The sequence below is a fragment of the Delphinus delphis genome, chromosome 1 (genome assembly GCF_949987515.2).
Source record: "Delphinus delphis chromosome 1, mDelDel1.2, whole genome shotgun sequence".
Classification (NCBI taxonomy): Eukaryota; Metazoa; Chordata; class Mammalia; order Artiodactyla; family Delphinidae; genus Delphinus; species Delphinus delphis.
Window position 1 is genome coordinate 1,238,463 of NC_082683.1, and position 18,867 is coordinate 1,257,329.

Here is an 18,867-nt window from a genome sequence, read left to right on the forward strand (position 1 = left end):
TCCCTGAGCGGGGGCTGCCAGAGCCAGGTCAGCCTCAGCCCAGCGAAGCACCCCCAAACACACAGCTGGGCACAGTTTCCAGTGCAGGTGTGCAGGGCTGCGCCGGGAGCTGGAGCCCAGCCGTTGTCCAGCGTAGCTGGAAAGCAGGAAGCCTCGGGAGTTCAGCTGGTCCTGGCAGATGCCAAGATGCTGTCTCCCGTGCGTCAGCTTTGGCCCTGAGAGGGATCTCTGCCCACCCTGGGGTCTGTGGCACAGGCAAGGAATCTGCCGTGTGGCTTGGGGAAAGTCAGGAACCTCTCTGGGCTGCAGCAATCTGGAAAGAACCTTGGAAACCAGCAGGTCTTATACCTGGGGAAACTGAGGCCCAGAGAGGGGAGGGGTTTAGCTGAGGCTACTCATGGGTCCGCGGGGAGCTGGGACACGAGCTTGCATCTTGTCTCCTGTTGTCAGGCCCAGCGGGTGGGATCTCGGCCTCTCTGGACACGGGTGCTTGGCCGGACCTGTTCTCCTGACCTGCCCCTCCTGCCCCTCCCCCACTGAAGCAGAAGGGGAAGAAAGGCAGGCTGTACGGGGCTCCCAGAAGCCTGGTCTGGCCGGGAGGTCCCACGAACGAGGGTCCCCAGGGTCCAGACCTCGGCTCTGTCGCTGCTTGGAGGACCCTCCAGGACCTGGAGCAGTGAGAGGGCGAGTGTGCTGGGGCTGGCGCTGCCGTCGGGCAGGGGGCCCGTGTGGGGAGACAAGGGGGTGGGCAGCTCTCACTACTGCTTCTGGTCTCCACGCTCTCTCCAGACTCGGGGGTCACATGTTTCCGAGCCAGCAGCGCAAAGCGTCCCTCCCCCAACCCAGGGTCGTCTGCCCCCTGGTGTGAGCTGGGCGGTGCCTGGTTCCCGAAGAGGAGCCGCTCCGGGGCTGGGCTGCCACCCCTCCCCCACCAGCTCCAGACACTGGTGCAGGTTTCTGCACGTGCCACCTTACATTTTGGGGGAGGGGTGGCCCAGGCCCCTCGCTTCAAGCACCAGGGTGGCGGTGGGTTGGGAGCGTGGGGGGCAGTGCCTGGCAAACACTCGTCTCAAGGAGCTGAGCCGCCCGCTGTGCAAGTGCCCAGCCTCTGGAGGGCGAAGCGGTTCTCGGCCCCGCCCCCTTCCCAGTCCAGCGGCCTGGCCAACCGGAGAGGGGACTGGAGGGGGAGGTGGGGGATGCAGGAAGGCTACGGGCGCATCTCTGCGGGGCAAGTACTTTGGCCGCGGGCGCGGGAGGGGGGGGGCGGCTGGCACCAGTGTGCGCCCGGGCTCCCGCACTCTGCGCCTGGGCTCCGCGTCCCACGCCCGCGGCTCTGCGCCGGCCGCGAGCCCGCGCCCCCGTCCCCCTCCCCGCGCGGGGCGGGCAGGGGGTGTGGTGCGGGCGGCACGAGTGACAGCGCTCTCCGCGCGCGGCGCCTCCACGGGGCGCAGTGTCAGCGCGCCGAGCCCGCTGCGCGCACAGCCCGCCGCGGGCTTCCGATCCGGCGGGGCGATGCCGCCCGAGCCCGAGCCCCGGCCCCAGCCCGGGCCCTGGGCCGGCCGCTGACGGCGCCCCTACCCCGGCCGACCCCGCTCCCGCCCCCGCCGCCGCCGCCGCCGCCGCCGCCACCGCCGCGGAGACAATGGACGCGGGAGCCGCCCCGCGGAAGCACAGTAGGTGCCGCGCCGCTCCTGTTGCTGCGCCTGGGGCTCGGTGGACGCGCGGGGGCGCCGCTGCCCTGGGCGGCGGGCCCGGCCGGCGCGGGGAGGGGGCGCGCGCTGCTCCCCTCGTGCCGGCCGCCACGGCCGCCTGGTCGGCCGAGATGCTTCTGAGGTCCAGACCCCGGAGGGGGGGCCCCCCGATGTTGGAGGGGTCTGGCCGGGGTGTGGGTGTCGGATGGCGCGGGGCAGGTGAGGGGTCCGGGCTCTTTCGGAGGCCTCCCGGGCGGGCTGAGGGATCTGGGGGACGCCCCCTGCGAACTTTCCTGCCCTGGTTGAGGATGGATGTCTCACCGGGGCCCCTGAGGAGACTGAGCCCTGCTGAGCCCAGGCCAGGGCACCCCGCCCCCTCACTGGTTGTAGGTGGAGCACTGCCATTTGGGTCTGCGGCGAGGGGCTGGGGGGACACTGCGCAGAGAGAGGCCTGGCACATCTCCCTGGGCGGCAGGTGCCGCTCCTGGCCTTGGGCCAGCCTCTCCCAGCACTGGCAGGCAGGCGTGCGTGCGGGTGCGCGGGCACTGCCGGTTCAGGCGGGACCCAGCCAGGCTCCGGGGCAGCTCTGCCCAGGTTGTCAGCAGGTGCTGGTGGGGTGGGGGAAGCAGGCCCTCCTGGGGCTCTGTGCCTGCGAGCGGAGCTGTGGGGCAGGCGTCCTTTAGGGGACGTGGACACTTCCGGAACTGGCAGAGGGAAGATGCCAGGGAAGCAGGAGACCTCCCCAGCCCCCATCCTGCCCGGCCACCGTTGAGGTGGACAGAGTGAGCACGGATGCCCTGCTGAGGCTGGCCTTTCCCCCTGGCCTTCTCCACCCCTCACCCATGCAAATGTGCCAGGCTGTGTCTTCTCTGTCCCTCTGTGCCTGACCTCTGAGAGGGGACACTCGGCTCCCCGGCACCTGGTGCCCAAATGCTTCTGTCATGGGGACCCCGTCTGTGCTCTGCCAGGGTCCTCTGAGCCCACAGCTCAGTCAAAGAGCGGCAGCCCCAGAGGGCAGTGCTGGCAGGTCAGAGGTCGTCATCTCCTCTCCTGGGTGGTGGGGGCAGGAGCCAGCCTGCCTGTCTCCCCCAGGACCCTGGGATAATGGGAGAAATTGGCTCTAAAGACCCCCAGCAGCCCCCCGACCCTGTCATGTTTCCTCTGTACTTAACCCATAGCCACATCCTCTGTGTGACCCTGTGGGGAGGGTCTGGGGGTTCCAGAAAGGGTGGGGAGGCAGGAGGAGCACGTGCCGTTGGCCGTGTCTGAAGGGTCCCCACGGCCCCCTTTCCAGAGGCCCGACTGCTCGGTGGCCCCGCCTGGCCTGCACCTGACCAGAGGCTGCGCCCTGTGCCCGGGGTGTGAGAGGGCTGACCCTTTGTCAGGCCAGGCAGTGTGTGCCGCGCCTGGGGCTTCCCAGAATGGGCGGGGGGGGGGGGGGTTCCGGTGGCCTTGATGTCTTGGACGTGGTACACCCAGGGTGCGCAGTGAGCCCGAGGCTGGGCCGGGGTGTCCAGGGGTCACGCCTGACACCCAGCCATGAATGCTGCTTTTGAGGGGCATCTGGGGGCACTGGATGTCCAGCAGGCTGGCAGCGACCCCTCCTGTGGGTGACCAGCCAGGGACCCCCTCAGCCGGTGCTTGGACCAGGTCTGTGGGGTCCCATAGGTGCCAGAGGGAATTGTGGGTGGAGAGACCCCTGCAGACCCTCTTGGGGGTTCCCCGAGGCCCTCACCCTGTGTAGCTGAGAGCTCAGCTTACATAATCCCCCCGCCTGGCACACGGGCTGCCGTAAGCAGCGGCAGCCAGGTTTGACGATACGAGTCGTAATTGGATTTTAATGTTTAATGTCTGCAGTAGATGGAGAGATATGGGCCAATTTGTATAGACTCTGTTACCCTGCGCCTAATAGGCCTACTTCGTTAAGCTGCTAACTATCGTGCCCGCCCCGCTCCCCGCTCCCCGCTCCCCGGAAGGGAGTCTGCTTTGGAGACCCACGGGTTGCCTGCCACCTGCTCCACTGCTGTCACTGCTGGGCCAGCCATCCCCTCCCCTGTCCCGCACCCATGTCCACTGTAGCCCCCAGGCCCTGTGTGCTGGGGTCACTGGGAAGGGACAGCCGTCAGGGGCCACTGAAAATGCAGCTTCCTTGTGGACTAGCTGGGGGCTTTTGACCCCAAGGGCCACACGGCACAGATGGGTCTTCTGGGGTTCTGCCTGCCACTCCCAACAGCCAGGCCGGTCCCTGGGAGCCAGGGGTGGGGGCAGGAGTCAGGACTCTGCAGTCTGGTCTCCCGGGTGCTAGGGGTGGAAGTGCCCCGAGGTGCCCCCGGGACCTCCAGACAGAGCCAGGCCCCAGGCCCCAGGCAGAAGCAGGACCTACCTGCCCGGCCCCACGGCCCAGCATAGCCTGAGGGGTCCCAGGAGGCTGGACGGCCTTCTCCCCTGCACTGCCCGCCCCCCGGATTATTCTTAGGTCTGTTGTGTAACAGGCCCGCATCCACGGCTTGGGTAGGAAGGGCTCCTGGGAGACGTCTCCAGCGCAGCCGCCCGCCCGCCGAGCAGAGCTTTTGTCCCTTCTCCTGTGGGGCACAAAGGGACAGGAGGCTGCCTGGCCGCCCAGCCCAGCCCAGGTGTGGAGAGGGGCCCAGGGCTGGTGGGCGCTCGCTCCCTGGGGCTGATCTAGCTTGGGTCTCCTCCAGCCTCCGGCCCCTGCAGCCGTCTGTGTGTCTGTGTGTGTGTGTCCCTCTGGGGCAGAGTGGCCTGGGGGGGCCCCACCCTGCTCCTGTTCTGCCCCCCCACCCCGGCTCTTCTTCCTGCCTCCTTCCCCACTCTCTGCTCCCAGCAGCCTCTGGGGCGTTGATCTCAGGGTCTCCACCCCCATGGATTGGAGCAGACGCTTCCCACCTGTTTTCACAGCTGCTGCTCCACTCAGACGGGGTGGGCTGGGGGCTCCAGGAGGCTCAGGTTCAATGGCAAGCAAGCTGGGCCCGGGGAGGCCCAGGGTCGGGCCGTCCACTCACAGCCCAGAACGCGTGTGTGGGAAGGCTCCGAAATGTTCCCCTCGCCTGCATCCCGTGGGGTCAGCAGCCACGTCATCGCCTCCTTCCCCGTGGGGCCCTCGGAGACGCGCAGACCCCGCTCTCGTGCACACACACTCACTCCCAGGACCCCCGGGGACGAGGGTGAGTGGCCGGCGCGTTGGGGCTCCCACTTTCCACCTGTATGCAGAGGGGGCCCCGTCCCACTGGCTAATGGGACCCAGCAGCTGGGTTGGTGTGGGGAGCAGGGAGAGACATGGGCCGGCACTGCAGGTGTGATGCAGCGATCCGGGGGCGGGGGCTTTACCTGGGGCTTCACTTATGACTGAACCCCCGACCCCAGGAGCCGGGAGGGCAGGGAGGTGGGGGGCAGGGTGCAGTCTCTGAAATGTCCCTGCCCCGTCCCGCAGGGAGCCTTTGACCTGAGCGAGGAGCCCGGTTCCCCGCCTCGCCTCCCCTGGTCCCCTCACTGCTGCGGGACCCTGGGTCTGTCACCGAGGTGCCTGCCCTCCTCCAGGGTGTTATGAGCGAGTGCTTCTTTAATGGAGCTCCCTGCCAGCACGGGGCGGCTCCTGGGCCTGAGGCCTCTGTGGTCCTCGTCCCGGTGGCCTCCTGGGCAGCCAGACGCGAGCAGAGACGCCCACCTCAGCAGGAAGGCATCCTGCTTCCTGAGCCCACATGCCCTGCGGCCAACTCGAGAGGGCGGCATGAGTGTCCTGGGGCTTCCGGAACAAATGACCACAAACTAGAGGGCTTAACACTACAGACATTTATTCTCTCACGTCTGGAGGCTGGAAGTCTGAGCTCAGGGTGTCGGCAGGGCCGCACTCTCTCTGAAACCCGCAGGGGAGGGTCCTTCCTGCCTCGTCCAGCTCCTGGCGGCCCCAGGCTTCCTCGGCTGCAGCCTCTGTCTCCGTCTTCACATGGGCTGGTCCCCGTGTGTCCTGTCCCCCCTCTTCTTGTGAGGACACTCGTCCAGGATGGCCTCATCTCAAGGTCCTTAGCTTGATGACATCTACAAAGACCTTTTTCCACATAAGTTCTGGGATGTGGCCGCATCTTTGGGGGCCACCGTTCAGCCCACGACAATGGTTGTGTTGTCTGCCCGCCACGCCCACCGGTGGACGCCTGTGAGCCAGAGGCAGGGCCCGTATCTCACCCCTCCGGGCCCCATGGGCTGAGGATGGGCTGGCATGGAATCCCCTGACAGCGCGAGCAGAGCTGCCCAGGGTGGAGCCCTGCCCGCTGCTTCCTGGGTTCCCACCACCGCAGTCTCTCCTTGGGCTGGACACTGGCTCCAGAGGCTCCTGGGGGGAGGAGGGAAGGGGGCCCTGGAGGTCCTGGCCTCCTGGGGGACGTGGCGGCCAGGTGGGTCCCGGGCAGGGGCCTCACCCTCTCCCAGTGAATGGTTGCTCCCAGATCCCGCAGGCCCCGCCATCTCTGGGTGGGGGCTGGGAGGCGGCCCTGCCCCGGCTCCTAACTGCGGGTCTGGAGCCTAGAGCTGTGTGTGCTCGGAGGTGCTGCCTCACCCCACAGTTATTGGGGGAGCGTCGCCAAGGGTTGCAACCTGCAGCGACAGGCCGGGAGCTGCCACCCAGAGAGTGGCTGATGAAGATGGATTCAGGGGCGATGCCGGCGGCTGGGAAGCCCAGTGAACTCCTGCCTCCCCGGAGGCCCCTCCCCCTGCCCGGTAGCCTCTCTCCAGCCGCGGGAACTGGCTCCTCGGGCCACAGCTCACCCCCAGAGCTGCTACCCCTACACCCCCTCGTGAGAAGGGCCGTGGGCAGCCCTGCAGGTCTGTGGTATGGACGGCCACAGCCCCTCACCCCGTGCAGGGGCTGCCCAGAGAGGGTCCCCTGCACTTGGGAGCAGAGTGCCCCTGTGACCGTGGATCGGACCCCTCCCCAAGGGGCTGGGCCAGCATCGCGGGGCGCAGGCGGGTGGCCCCACGGGGTGGGCCTCTGCCTCCTGCATCCATGGGCTCTGGGCCCCAGCCCCGCCCCACCGCTGTGCACCAGGGCTGCTGGGAGGTGTCGATTCAGGCCTGAGCTGTGGGGAGGCTCTGGCATCCGGGGCACCATGCACAAGCCTCTGTTCAGACAGAACACGGGTTCGGAGCCCCGGGACCTTCGTCACCCTCCACGGATGCCAAACCCGTGCTGTGGGGCTTGTGTTCCCAGCGGCCTATGGAGGGTGGGCTGAGCAGAGCTCCCCCCCCCCCGCCCCCCAGCAGCACAGGTACAGCACAGCTCCCCTGCCGGGAGGGGGCGCCCCCAGGGACTGGTGGGGGCCTGTGTCACTGTCTCCTCACGGGCACCGTGTCCGCCCTGGTTTACAAAAGGAGAGGTGAGCCCAGGGGATGGCTGGGCCTGGGTGCTGGACCGGACCCTTCAGGGAGCAAACCGGGGCTTCCCGGAGCAGTGCCTGGGCCGGGATCCCCAGCTGCCCATGCGGCCCACCCTGCGCACGGGAGATCAGCCTGGGGGGAGGATTTCATCTCAGCTCAGAGGCAGCAGCGCCGACCTACAGTGAGCCCCGGGGACAGGGCTGGCCAAGGCGGGCCATGGTACTGCCCCCGCCCTCCCCTCCTGCCCCTGCCCTCCCCTCGCTGCCCAGGAGACAGCAGGTGGGGCTGGGGAGGTGCCTAGATAATTGCCAGTGGGGGAGGCTTGGCCCGGCCTCCCCAACCAGAAGCAGGAACAGGCCTCCCTTCCTGGGGGCCTCGCCCATCGGCCTGGGTCTTGGGAGACCCCCTCGTGCATCTTATTCCCAGGCCTAGAAGCCTTGGTCCTGCTGCCGCCCCGCTTACGTGGAGGCTGGGTGGGGTGACCTGCCGTGGGCCTGGGGCGGCAGGCGAGGGGTGGGCGAGACCCGCGGCGTCTGGTCAGCTAGGGCTGTGTGTGCATACAGCAGGCGCTCACTGGGTGCTGGTTCCGCCTCCCTTCATGGACGGGGTCGTGGGGCCCGGCATGCTGGCTGCGGTGCGGGGGTCAGGGCCACTCCTCCTGGCACGGACAGGACCCTCCACCCTCTGCACCACCCTTCCGTCCACTCCCCAAGCTCTGTCTTCCCCTCTGAGGAAAGCCGTGCCCAAGGGTCCAGGTCCCACTGCCCTTCTGGGGTCCTCGTGCCTGTGCACACTGCCCCCGGGATGCTATCGCCCCACTCTCGCCAACCCCAGCAGTGGGCACCCCCCCGGGTGTGGCCCCCCCGAGCTGGCGTGGGCTGCTGCAGCTCCCAGTGTCCCCAGGACTGTGGCCCACAATGAGGCAGGGGTTGCTGGGAAAGCCCTTCCTGCATTTCTCAAGTGGGGAGGGGTAGCGAGGGGAGCTCCCATCCCTGGGTGGGCAGGAGTTCTGGGGCTGCCCGGGCCTGCTCCCCCAGGGACGCAGGGAGGGGACCGTTGGGGAGCCCCTCCCCAGGTCCAGGCGGGTGGGCGCACCCTGGGGAAGGGGCTCCGGGCCCGGGCACCTCTGCTGCGTGCAGCTCCCTGCAGGCCACCTGCCGCAGAGGCAGATCCCGTGACCATGGAGCGTTTCCGAGCAACCGCTTTCCAGGCCAGGCCGTGGCCCACTTCTCAGGCTGCGGCGGGGTTGGCAAAGCGGAATTCCACAGCAGCAGGTGGCTGTCCGCTCCAGCCAGCGGGCGGCGAGGGCCAGGGCTCCAGCGGAGCTCCGTTTGTCTTGGTGACCTTGGGGGTGGAGGGGTGGGCAGGGGGTCTGCGTCCCCAGAACAAAGCCAGCCTGTGCCCCTCTGGGTGGAGCTGCGTCCCGAGGGACTGAGCAAATGGATGTCACTGTGGCCTGTCCTCGTTGCCCTCACCTGTCCAGCCTGGTGTGGCCTGTGTTGCTGTCCCCGGGGGTGGCTGCAATGAGGGGTTATTCTGCGCAGGCTGTGGGTGTCCAAGTCCTGGCCCCGTCATTCTGTAGGGGCTGGACCATCAGTGCCCTGTGTGGGCTGGACCCCTTTACTGGCAGGGCGCGGCCTGATGGCCGGCCCCAGCCTTCCTGGGGGATCCTGGGGTCGGGATCCTGGGGTGTGGGGCTCAGTAGGGCCCTTGGAGCTCCCCTCTCAGAAAAAGCCCCGAGGTGGGGAGGGTAGGATTTGGGCGCTGGTGGGCTTCTCCAGCCATTCATGGAGTCCGATTGGCCTCTGCAGCGTCTGGGCCCTGCAGGATTCTCAGTGGCTGAACAAGAGCCTCTGGACCTGATGTCTCAGGTACAGCCCCTGGTGCCGTGGGCTGCAGGGAGCCAGCCCGTCCCAGGACCCTCTGGCGAGGGAGCCAAGGCCAGTGGGCACCTGGAACTGGGTGCCAGCCGCTCTGGGTCTGGAACTGCCAGAGGCGCCTCCTGCACCTGCCCTGGACAGATGTGAACCTGGCCCGCAAGAGGCCCCCCACCCCCTCAGCGGAGCCGGAGGACGGCCGCCTGACAGGCCCACCTGTGCCTCCCTCGGGTGTGGCGGGCACTGGCTGCTCCTCGGGTTGGTGGGGGGAGCACAGGAGAGCAGAGAGGGGCGGAGGGCCCAAGAGGGGGCCGGGGCAGGTGGGGGTGGGTGGCCTGGGTAGCCCCACCTTCTGGAAGAGGAGAGCTCGTCCAGCACCACCCCCCATGCTGGGGGAGCATGTCGCAGGAGGTGTTGGGGGCAGGGTTGGGGAGGGCTGGGGGTGGGAGAGCACTTTCGGGGCGCCCCGTCTGCCCCTCCGCCTGCACCGCTGCCTGGGGCCTTCTGTCTGCCGCTGGGGTGGGGGGACAGGGTCCTCTCCCGCCTATGCCCTCACCTTCACCGCCTACCTGCAGTGGGCGGGACAGGCATCCGCGGAGCGGGTGTGTGCGTGTGTTTGCGAGTGCGTGTACATGTTTAGGGTATTTTTGAAGCAGCTCTGCAGCTGCGCTCAGCCCAGCCTCACTCTCCGGTGGGAGCTCGGCACGTGGCTCGTTGCGGGGTTATTTTGGGCTTGGCGTTATTGGGAGTTACATTCTGTGTCTGTAAGGAAGCGGCGTCGTTGCAGGCTGAGTCGGGGGGTACTTGCTGCACCTTGGGAAGCGGGGCCCAGAGTGAGGTGGGGCCCTTGGGGGTTGTCGGAGTGGCAAGGTGGCCATCTCCCAGGGGCTGCCCCCTTCCGCCCGCCCACGGGTTCTGGTGGCCTTGCCTGGGGAGTCCTTCCCCGGCCCCGCTCGCAGGGGCTGCTCTGCAGAGAGCTGCCACCTTGAGCTGGACGGCCGAGGGGCGGTGTCTGATCCCGGGGGGCCTTTCTCAGGACAGCAGACTGTCGGGCAGATGGACAGGGACAGACGAAGGCCCAGGGAGAGTCAGCACGGCCACGTGGGGACGTGGGGCACAGGGAGCCCACGCCCCTCGGGTCTGTAGTTGCAGTTGGGGTCACCAAGCCGCCAGGACCAGATGGCCCATCAGACCACAGCTCCAGACCCCTACTGGCCTTTGATCTCCTCCGCCAGCTGCCCGGGACAGGAGGACGGGAGTGGGATGGGGGCTGCCAGGCCATCCCTCCTAGGAAGACCTTCAAAGGGCCACAGCCCGTCTCTAGGACACGACACCCGCAGTCGTGCAGCGAGGCCCCCCGGCCCTGCCGGGCCAGCGAAAGCATCGCGCACCCTGCCTCCGGGACGCCTGCTCCTGTCCCGCGGAGGCCCCAGCTGTAGCTGCGGCCCCCGTGCCTGCAGGATCTGGGAGGCATCCCGTGGGGGGCACGTGGCTGTGTGCTCAGTCCTGACCTCGTGTTCTCTGCCATGTGCTCTCACGTCTCCTAAAAAAGACCTAAATTGCCCCCTGCACTCAGCTGTGCCTTAAAAAGCCCCGGCGGTGACTCAGGCGCCACCATCGGGCCCTGCTCCTGGGGACACGTGAGGCCGCCGGAGCCGCTCGGCCTCACCGAAACCCCCAGGCAGCTCCCCGGCAGCTGGCCTCCTGTGGAGCCCACACTGTTCGCGACCGTCCCCTGGCCCCAGAGGGCGGGAGGGAAAATGGCAGGACAGGACGCTGGCCCGCGTGGGGGACCCAGGCTGGACACTGCCACCACCTCAGGTGCCTCCCCTCCTGGGACTCGGGAGCTGGGCCTTCCTCTGACCTTGGCTTGTCCAGGGGTCTTGGTGGGAGGAGTGCCTCGGGCTTGTAGCCCACCCCGTCCTCAGAGGACCAGCCCTCAGCTGGGGTAGGACCCCTCCCACCCATTCCAGGGCCACGCAGGCTCCCAGAAGGGAAGGGACCTCGGGGTTTTCTCCCACTATTGGGACACCACGGGGGTGGTTGACACCTTCCCTGGGCCTCTGCTTCGGGTCCTCTGGCTAGCCTGGGTCCCGGGCCGCCGTCCTTTCCTAAGGAGTGGGGAGCCGTCCCCCAAACCCCCGGGCTGGCCTCTCCTGGCCTCAGGCACCCACGTGTGGCTGCAGGGGCTTTCGGTCCTGCCCTGACGGTCATTACACTGGCGAGTCCTTACCCAGGGTGGCCTGGGGTTGGGGCACTCATGGCTCTCTTGTGGTGGGCTGCATGGGGACGGCCACTCTTGGAGGAAAGCCTGGACTGACCGGCTGGTGGCTCCATCCATCGGGGACCGGAATGCGGTCTGGCCCTGGGGGCCTGTTCTGGGTCAGCCTGCCCCCGATTTGCTGGGACTCCTGCCTGCCTGCCCACTCCGGGGTTGGGGGCACGTCCGGCGGCGGGGTGGGGGCTGTGAGGGACCAAGGGTTTGGGAGGCCTGTGCACCTCTGCAGCCCCGTGGGCTGTGATACAGTGTCCCTGTCCCCTCTGCTTCCATTTCCAGCTGCCAACGGCTTCTCTCCAGGTCGCCCGAATGAATGAGGCTCCCAGGGGAACCGAGGTCTGCTGAGATGGGTGGGGGGTGAGCCTGCAGGATGGGCTTCTGCTCCTGAGAGGCACGGAGGAACTGCAGGTGGTCAGTGAGGACTCCCTGGAGGAGGCGGCTTTCCTTGAAGTGACTGCCCAGAGGCTGACCAGCGCTCACCCCATGTCAAGGCGGCACCGGCACCCGCAGGGGTGGGTGTGGTGGGGCAGTTTCCGTCCTGCCCACAGGGTGCTGGGCGCTGCTCCCCGCCCTTTGCTGGACACCCCAGTGACTCACCCGCCCCATAGGCCGACCCTCGTGCTTCTTTTCTTCCCTTGCCCGAAAGAGAAAATAAACATTGGCGTAGGTAGCGCTTGATGGCTCCTGGGTCCTCTCATCTGCGGGGGAGCTGGGGGTGCAGAGGGTACAGGGGAGGGCAGGTGGCCAAGGGCGTGGTGCCCGGGCTCCCAGTGCCGTGTCCTCCAGGGCTTGACTCCCCCCAGGCTGCGGGTGAAAGTGCGTGTCGAGGGGACCCGTGTGGCAGTCACCATGGGGCAGAGGATGTGACCGGTCACCACCCAAGGCCTGTCATCTTCGGGAGCCTGAGAGTGAAGGAAAGGCGACCGGCTGGGGTTGGGGCCTCGGGGAAGCTGGGCAGGAGGCTTATGGACACGGGTGCCCGGACCGGCCGCTTGTGGCTGGAGCCTCTGCCTGGGGCCGCCGGAGGGACCCCTCCACATCCCACCAGGCACTGAACCCACGGCTGTCTGGTGGGTGGGCCCCCTGGTCGAGTAGGATCTTGGGGTCTCTGTCTTGTCTTGAGGGAAAATGTTTTCCAGGTGCCCTGGCCCCGAGCTCTGTATTCACCCCCCCGACCCTGAGTTGTGTATTCACACCCTCCCCTCCCTGAGCTCTGTGTTCACACCCCCCAGCTGTGCGTTCACACCCCCCACCTCCCCCAGTTGTGTGTTCACACACCCCCCAGCTGTGCGTTCACACCCCCCCACCTCCCTGAGTTGTACATTCACACCCCCCACCTCCCGGAGCTCTGTGTTCACACCCCCCCCAACACACGGCGTCCCTGTTGCTAAGTGCTCAGGGCACTGCCCGAGTCTCCAAAGGAGCAAGGTCAGGATTAGAGCCCCAGTGACTCCAGTGCGGGGGGAGGGGTGGAGGGATAGTGGCTCTGAACTGGGCGCCGGCGAGGCCTCCTGGCAGACCTGCGCTCTCAGAAGCTGGTACGGGGTTACCCCCCGACCCCCCACAGACCGTCTCCACAGGACGGTCTCGAGGCCGAGCTTCACTCCCCTCGTCCACCTCTTGTGTCTCCAGTCTCACTGGCTTTGAACATCTGTGGGGATGCAACCATCCCACTGGTGTAAAGGAGATTAAAGCTGGGGTGTCGCGGTGTGGGCAGCCGGCTCCGTGCACTGGGGCTCCCTCTCCCAGTGACCGGGGCAGCCCGTGGCCACTGGTCAGGATGACATGACCCTCCAGAGAGTTCTCGCCCCTGTGCTGACCATGGCCTTGTAGGGACCCGGCCCCTCTGTAAAGAGCCAGCCCTGAAGCCCCTCCCGGTCCACGTCTGGGGCTGGAGCTCAGGATGCGCTGAGGGACCGGTTGGGAATCCGGCAGGTGCCGCGGGTTGGCAAGGCTCTCTCCACGCGCCAGGAGCCCCGGGGCTGAACCATGAGCCGTTCCCTCCGTGGCCTCGTCCCAGGCGGCCTCGCCTGCCCCGTGTAAGTCATCATGACAAATTCAACCCTCACCGTGAGCCCGCTCCAACTTGTTGATTGGGTTTTGTGGTTGGAGACGCGTGCGCCAACACCCGGGATGTTTGAATGTTTCCATTCTCCCAATGAACGCCAAGTAAGCCGTTGTCTGGATGTAGTGATGCAGTAAAGTTGGAAATAATTTGTACATGAAATTGCACTGCCGGGAAGACCCGGGGCAGGCAGGCTCTGGAGGATGCTTCAGGCAAGCACCCTGTCACAGGGCCGTACATCCTCGGCACGGTGAGGGGCTGGGAGCTGATGGCCGAGGAGGGGTCTAGTACCGCCCCCCCGACTCCCTCTGCTCGTCCCCTTTGTGCCCTGAGCTGGGTCCCGGGCCGAGAGCTCTCCTCGCTGTGGTGAGCCTGGCCCGGCCGACACCTCTGCCCCTGACCTGGCGCTCCCTGACGGTGGAGGCTGCTTCTGCTTTGCTCGTTACTCCCCGGCCCCAAGCGCAGTGCCTGGCACACAGCAGGTGCTTAATAAACGTTGGCTGTCGGCTGGGGGGTGGGCAGTGGAATAGGTGTAGGGGGAAGGGCAAGGGAAGATGGCCCAGGGGCACACAGGTGGCCGAACCTGGCCTGGGATGGTGGGTGCACGCCGCCTGCGCCCCCTCTGGCCTGGGAACACGTGCAAGGCCTGCGAGCCTGGTAGCCAGAAGCAGGGCTTTGCATGCACGTGCTTCTAATTTCAAGGATGTTTGTATTTTTAATCGATGCAAGTTGCCAAGTGGCTTCCCGTCCCCATGCCTGCGTGGCACACAGGCGCCAAGATGGTGCAGCACAGGCTGGCGAGGCTGAAGGGGACGCCCAGGTGCTGGGGGCCTGGCCTGGCCTGCCACGGGGCAAGTGGTGGGCAGCTCCGCACAGACCCTGCTGGGGGTGTTGGGGGTTGCCCTGGGTGGGCTGGGCCAGCGACTGTGTGGCCACATTTGGCCTGGCATCCGGCCCCTGTCTTGGTGCCAGGCTGGCCGTGGCTCTGCCCGGCATGCATGCGGGCGCGGAATCTAGGTCAAGCTGGTGCAGGGGGGCCGGGAGGCGAGGGCAGTGCCGGCTCCCACGGGCTCTGTCCAGTGACTGGGCTGCGGCAGCCTGGGGCCGGGCGCTGACCCAGTGACCTGGCCAGGCCCCCGGTTGATCAGGGCTTGAGGTTATCCTGAGGGGCCGCAGAGGGAGGCGCGTGGATGTGCTGTGGCTTCAGGTACCATTGTCCGAGTGCAGACCGGGCCCCTGGGCAGCTGGGGGCCTGGGCACGGGGGTGTGGCCTCGGCCATTCAGGCAGAGCCTTCTGGAAGCTCTCCTCCCTCCCTGCCAGCCCATCGTTGCCCTGGATCGCCCCATTCTTCTTGCGTCCTCCCACGGGTTCGTCTGCTGCCCCAGGGCTCTGGCCAGGTGAGGGCCTAGGCTCCCCTCCTGCCCCAGCAGCCCTTGAGGAGGCTGTGGGGGTGGGGACCTCCCTGGCCAGCAGAACTCCACCGCCCCGGTGCACCCTGAACCCAACCATTCCGGGCTGCCATTTCCACTTTGGCTCGTTCTCCTGCCTGGGAGTGTGGCGAAGACGGTCCTTTCGAAGTGTCTGCTGGCTCCAGCAGGCTTGGGGGACCAGGAGACAGGTTCATGCCCGTGTTGGAGGCTGGCACGGGGGTGCCGGGGGCAGTGGGGGTGCCAGGCCCAGAGCAGCACCCTTCCCACCCGGTGCCCCTGAGTCGGGGGTTTCCTGGGCTGTTCACCCTGCACCCCAGGTTTCTGGGCTCCTCGGGTCCCACTGTCTCAGGGCATCTTCTCAGATGCCGCTCCCCTGGTTTGCACAGGCTGCACACCTCACTGCTGCTTTACACTCCAGCCGGCCCCCCCATCTCCCCCAGTGGCCTGTGGTCGCTCGATCTGGGCAGCTGTGGGCAGGCTGGCTCCCCTGGGTCTGTGACCACAGCCTCAGGCCCGAGCACTGGACTCAGCTCATCACAGAGGTGACCCCATGGGCACACCCTAACCTTAACCCTAACCCTAACCCTAACCCCTAACCCTAACCCTAACCCTAACCCTAACCCCTAACCCTAACCCTAACCCTAACCCTAACCCTCTAACCCTCACCCTCACCCTAACCCTAACCCTAACCTTAACCCGTACCCTAATCCTAACCCTAACCCTAACCCTAACCCGTACCCTAACCCTAACCCGTACCCTAACCCTAACCCTAACCCTAACCCCTAACCCTAACCCTAACCCTAACCCTAACCCTAATTCTCTAACCCTAACCCTAACCCTAACCATAACCCTAACCCTAACCTTAACCCGTACCCTAATCCTAACCCGTACCCTAATCCGGGCCTGGGGGGGCAGGGACTCTTCATAGGGGGGACGTCGCGGGGCCCAGACAGAGGGGCCGTCCCCTGCCTGGTCCCCGTGTGCCACTTGCTCCTCCCTCCCCAGCTGCTTCCCGAGGCAGGTCGTTGCTCAGCCCGTACTGGTGTGTTGAGCGTGTGTCTCAGGTGGGGGGGTGGGTCCGGCCACCCACGAGGGCCTCCCGAGCGGCTCAGCCCCTTAACAGAAGCCTTACCGTTTACAGAGCTCTTAAATCAACCAAGAAAGTGACACTAAATTGGCTTCAGTGTTGAATAATTAATAAAACTTGCCCTGCGTGGCTGCCGGGCCCTGTGTCTCTCCCAACAACGGGGCCGTCAGTACTGTGTCGTCACCCAAGCGGCCGCCTTTCCATCTTTCAACAAGCGCTCGACCCTTTGGAGAGGTGGCTGAGATGTGCCGGGTGCTGGCTGGGGTGGGCCGCGGTGCCCACACCTGAGGTGGCAGGAGGGGCCGGTGTGACCTTTGGGATGACCCAACTGGAAGGGGAGCTGCCTGGGGTCAGGGCCTGGGTCCTGGTCTCGGCTCTGCCTCTGCCTGGCTGTGAACCCCGGGCAAGACCCCTCTGTTCAGTTTTCCTTTCGGAAGAGCAGAGAGGTTGGACCCGGTGGCCTCTGGGGCCCCTTCTAACTGGGACATTCTGAAGAGCAGCCTTGGAGAAGCAGAATCAGGGACCCGCCGGGGCCCCTCTGCTGTGCACGGGGTCCCTGCTGCTGGTGGGCCCTTGGCAGAGCCCTGCCTGCACCTAGGCTGCAGCCTCAAACCGGTTTCTCGAGCGGGTCGTGCGGAAGTGTTTCCTTGGAGGTTTATGTAGGACGGAAGTCGGAAGCCGACATCGAGGTGCCCCGTGGAGGTTTCTGAGGGTGTACGTCTGCTTTTTCTCCACCGGTGGGAAGGCGATCGCTCACAGCCTCTTGCTCCCGGGATCTGTCAGGCTCAGTGGCTGCTGCCGCCCAGGCACAGGTCAGGGCCGCGCTCTTCGCGTAGCGGCACCCCCCCCCCAAAGCGGGCATTGCCTTTGGACCTTCGGCGCAAGATGGCCTGGCCCCGCCGGTACCCCACCGGGTGCCCACTGCTCCGCACTGCCCTCCAGACCTTCTTCCGTGGCCTCGGGCGGGGCTCCAGGCTGGCCACCCCCTCAGAGCTGCCGGACCTTCCTCGGTGACAGACACGGACGCTGAGGGCAGAGGTCGGTGAATTCCACGTGTCACGTGGAGGCTGACCCAGGCTGTGCACGGAGGCGCCCCTGCGAGCCTCTGGGCACACACACGTGCACACACACAGGCCCTTGCGGCCCCCCCAGGACAGGAGAGGCCCTGGCCTGGTCATGGCCCACGTCTCCAGCCTCGCCCTGGGACAGGGGCTGCCTAATGGTTTTTTTGGGAGATCAGAGGTGTAGGAGTGTTTCCTGCAGGACCACAGAGAGGGGCTGCGTTATACCCTTCAAGTAAACGTGAAACTCTAAGTGGAAAGTGGGTTTCAGGCTGTGGCGGGGCACTGGTGGGCCATGGAAGTCGGGGACCCAGATTCTGCCCCCTGAGACCCTGGGCTGCCCCTGCCCTTCTTGGGCACGTGTGGGGAGCATCAGGGCCACGTCTGGGTGGGGCAGCCCAGGGCCGGGAGTGGGGGAGGGCTCGGCAGGGTCCCTATGCGGCCCTGGTTGTTGGGCGCAGACAGCGAGGGGCTGCCCCCCTTTGCAGGGCCTGGCCCCGGGAGCACGTGTGCAGTGGTCCCATCGTTCAGGCAGGGAAACCGAGGTGACACGTGAGGTTTGTCCACTTACAGGCCTGGCCGGGAAGCCAGGGCTCTGGGTCCAAGGTCCAGGCTGGCCTCCACGGCTTAGGGCACAGTCTCCTCCCGGCAATGCTTGGGTGGACCCAGCTGGAGCTCAGACTGGCCCCTGTCCGGACACAGCGCTTCAGACCTGGAACGCAGGAACCCCAGCCCAGAGAGGCAGTAGAGGGCCGACTGCTCTAGGCTCAATCCTCCTCCGCTGTTTCGACCTGGGAGGCCACACCCACTGCCCCTGCCCTGGGTGTCCGGGCCCGGGCTCTGTCCCCAGGGCTGGGGAAGGCCCTCTGCCCCCCGAGTCAGGCAGGTTTATGCAGCTGGGCCTGACCCCGAAGCAGGGGTGCTGCGCACAGGAGCAGGGTGGTGGGCGGGAGGCAGCTCAGGCCATAGAAGGACAGTGCACCCGGCCGGGGACAGAAGTGGGGCCCAAGGGCACAAGGTGCGCACCCCAGCGAGAGGGGCTCAGGCAGGGGCCCCGCGCCCACTTCCCATCACCTGGCTGTGTATTCCAGTCCCCTGCCTCAGACAAGAAGGAAATTAAACTCCTGGGGGCCGGCAGGCCCTTCCTCCCACCCACTGCTAGCCAGGCCAAAGGCTGTCAAAGGCGGAATTTTGCTTAAATGCCCAGAAAGGAGATTTAGGAGATCAGAACCTTAAGCAAATTAACACGTGCAGCAGGCGGCTTTTAATCACCGCCCTTGTGACTCGCAGGCCCAGGTAACGGAGCGCGGTGGGCAGGGCTGGCGACACCGATCGATTATTCATTAGAACCTGAACCTGAGTTTCATCCGACTTCTTCGCAGGGTGGGGCTCAGGGACCTTCGGTCCACTCCAGGGAGACGAGGCTGGGCCGGCCAGAGCCCCCTCCCCCGGGGACCCTGTGGTCCGCACGCCCTCCCCTCCCGCACGTTCTCACTCTCTCGGGTCTGGCTTTGGTTTTGCCTCTCATCTCCTCTCCCTTGGTTCCCTCTCTCCCTGCCTCGGTTTCTCCTCTTCTGAGAGTTTGGGGCTGCTGGGCCTTTCCCAGAGGCGACCGGACTTACCAAGCCCAGGTGTGGGCTGCTGGGCCGCCCCTCCCCGCTGCGCTCCCCGCCCCTGGTCGGCTCTTGCACGTTTGCACTCAGTGCCGCTGCTTGGACTGACTGGACCCCTGTCCTTGGCTTCAGCTCTAGGACCCCCTCCTGCTGCCACCAGCGGGAACTTCGGTCAGACTTGGTGCCGGAGGGAGGGTGCTGCCCCTCCCTTCCGTGGTCTCTGCCAGCCCTGCGGACCCTGGCTGTGCTGAGCAAACCCATGACCAGCGTGGACACGGGAGGGTCACGGTGTCAGGTCACGAGGGCAGGTCCCCAGAGCCCAGGCGCTGGCCAGTCTGGCCCAAGGGCCAGGTCTCCGGGAGGGGCAGCCAAGGGG

General features: G+C 66.6%; 1 protein-coding gene across 1 annotated transcript in view; it reads left to right on the top strand.

Annotated features, from left to right (window-relative positions):
* The first annotated feature begins 1,513 nt into the window (after nucleotides 1-1,513).
* The window catches only part of PLCH2 (phospholipase C eta 2), a 51,831-nt gene continuing 34,477 nt past the window's right edge, over nucleotides 1,514-18,867 (top strand). Inside the window, exon 1 of the mRNA XM_060013185.1 lies at nucleotides 1,514-1,673. Coding sequence (XP_059869168.1) covers nucleotides 1,643-1,673 — 31 coding nt within the window. The 5' untranslated portion in view covers nucleotides 1,514-1,642. The remainder of the gene's footprint in view (nucleotides 1,674-18,867) is intronic.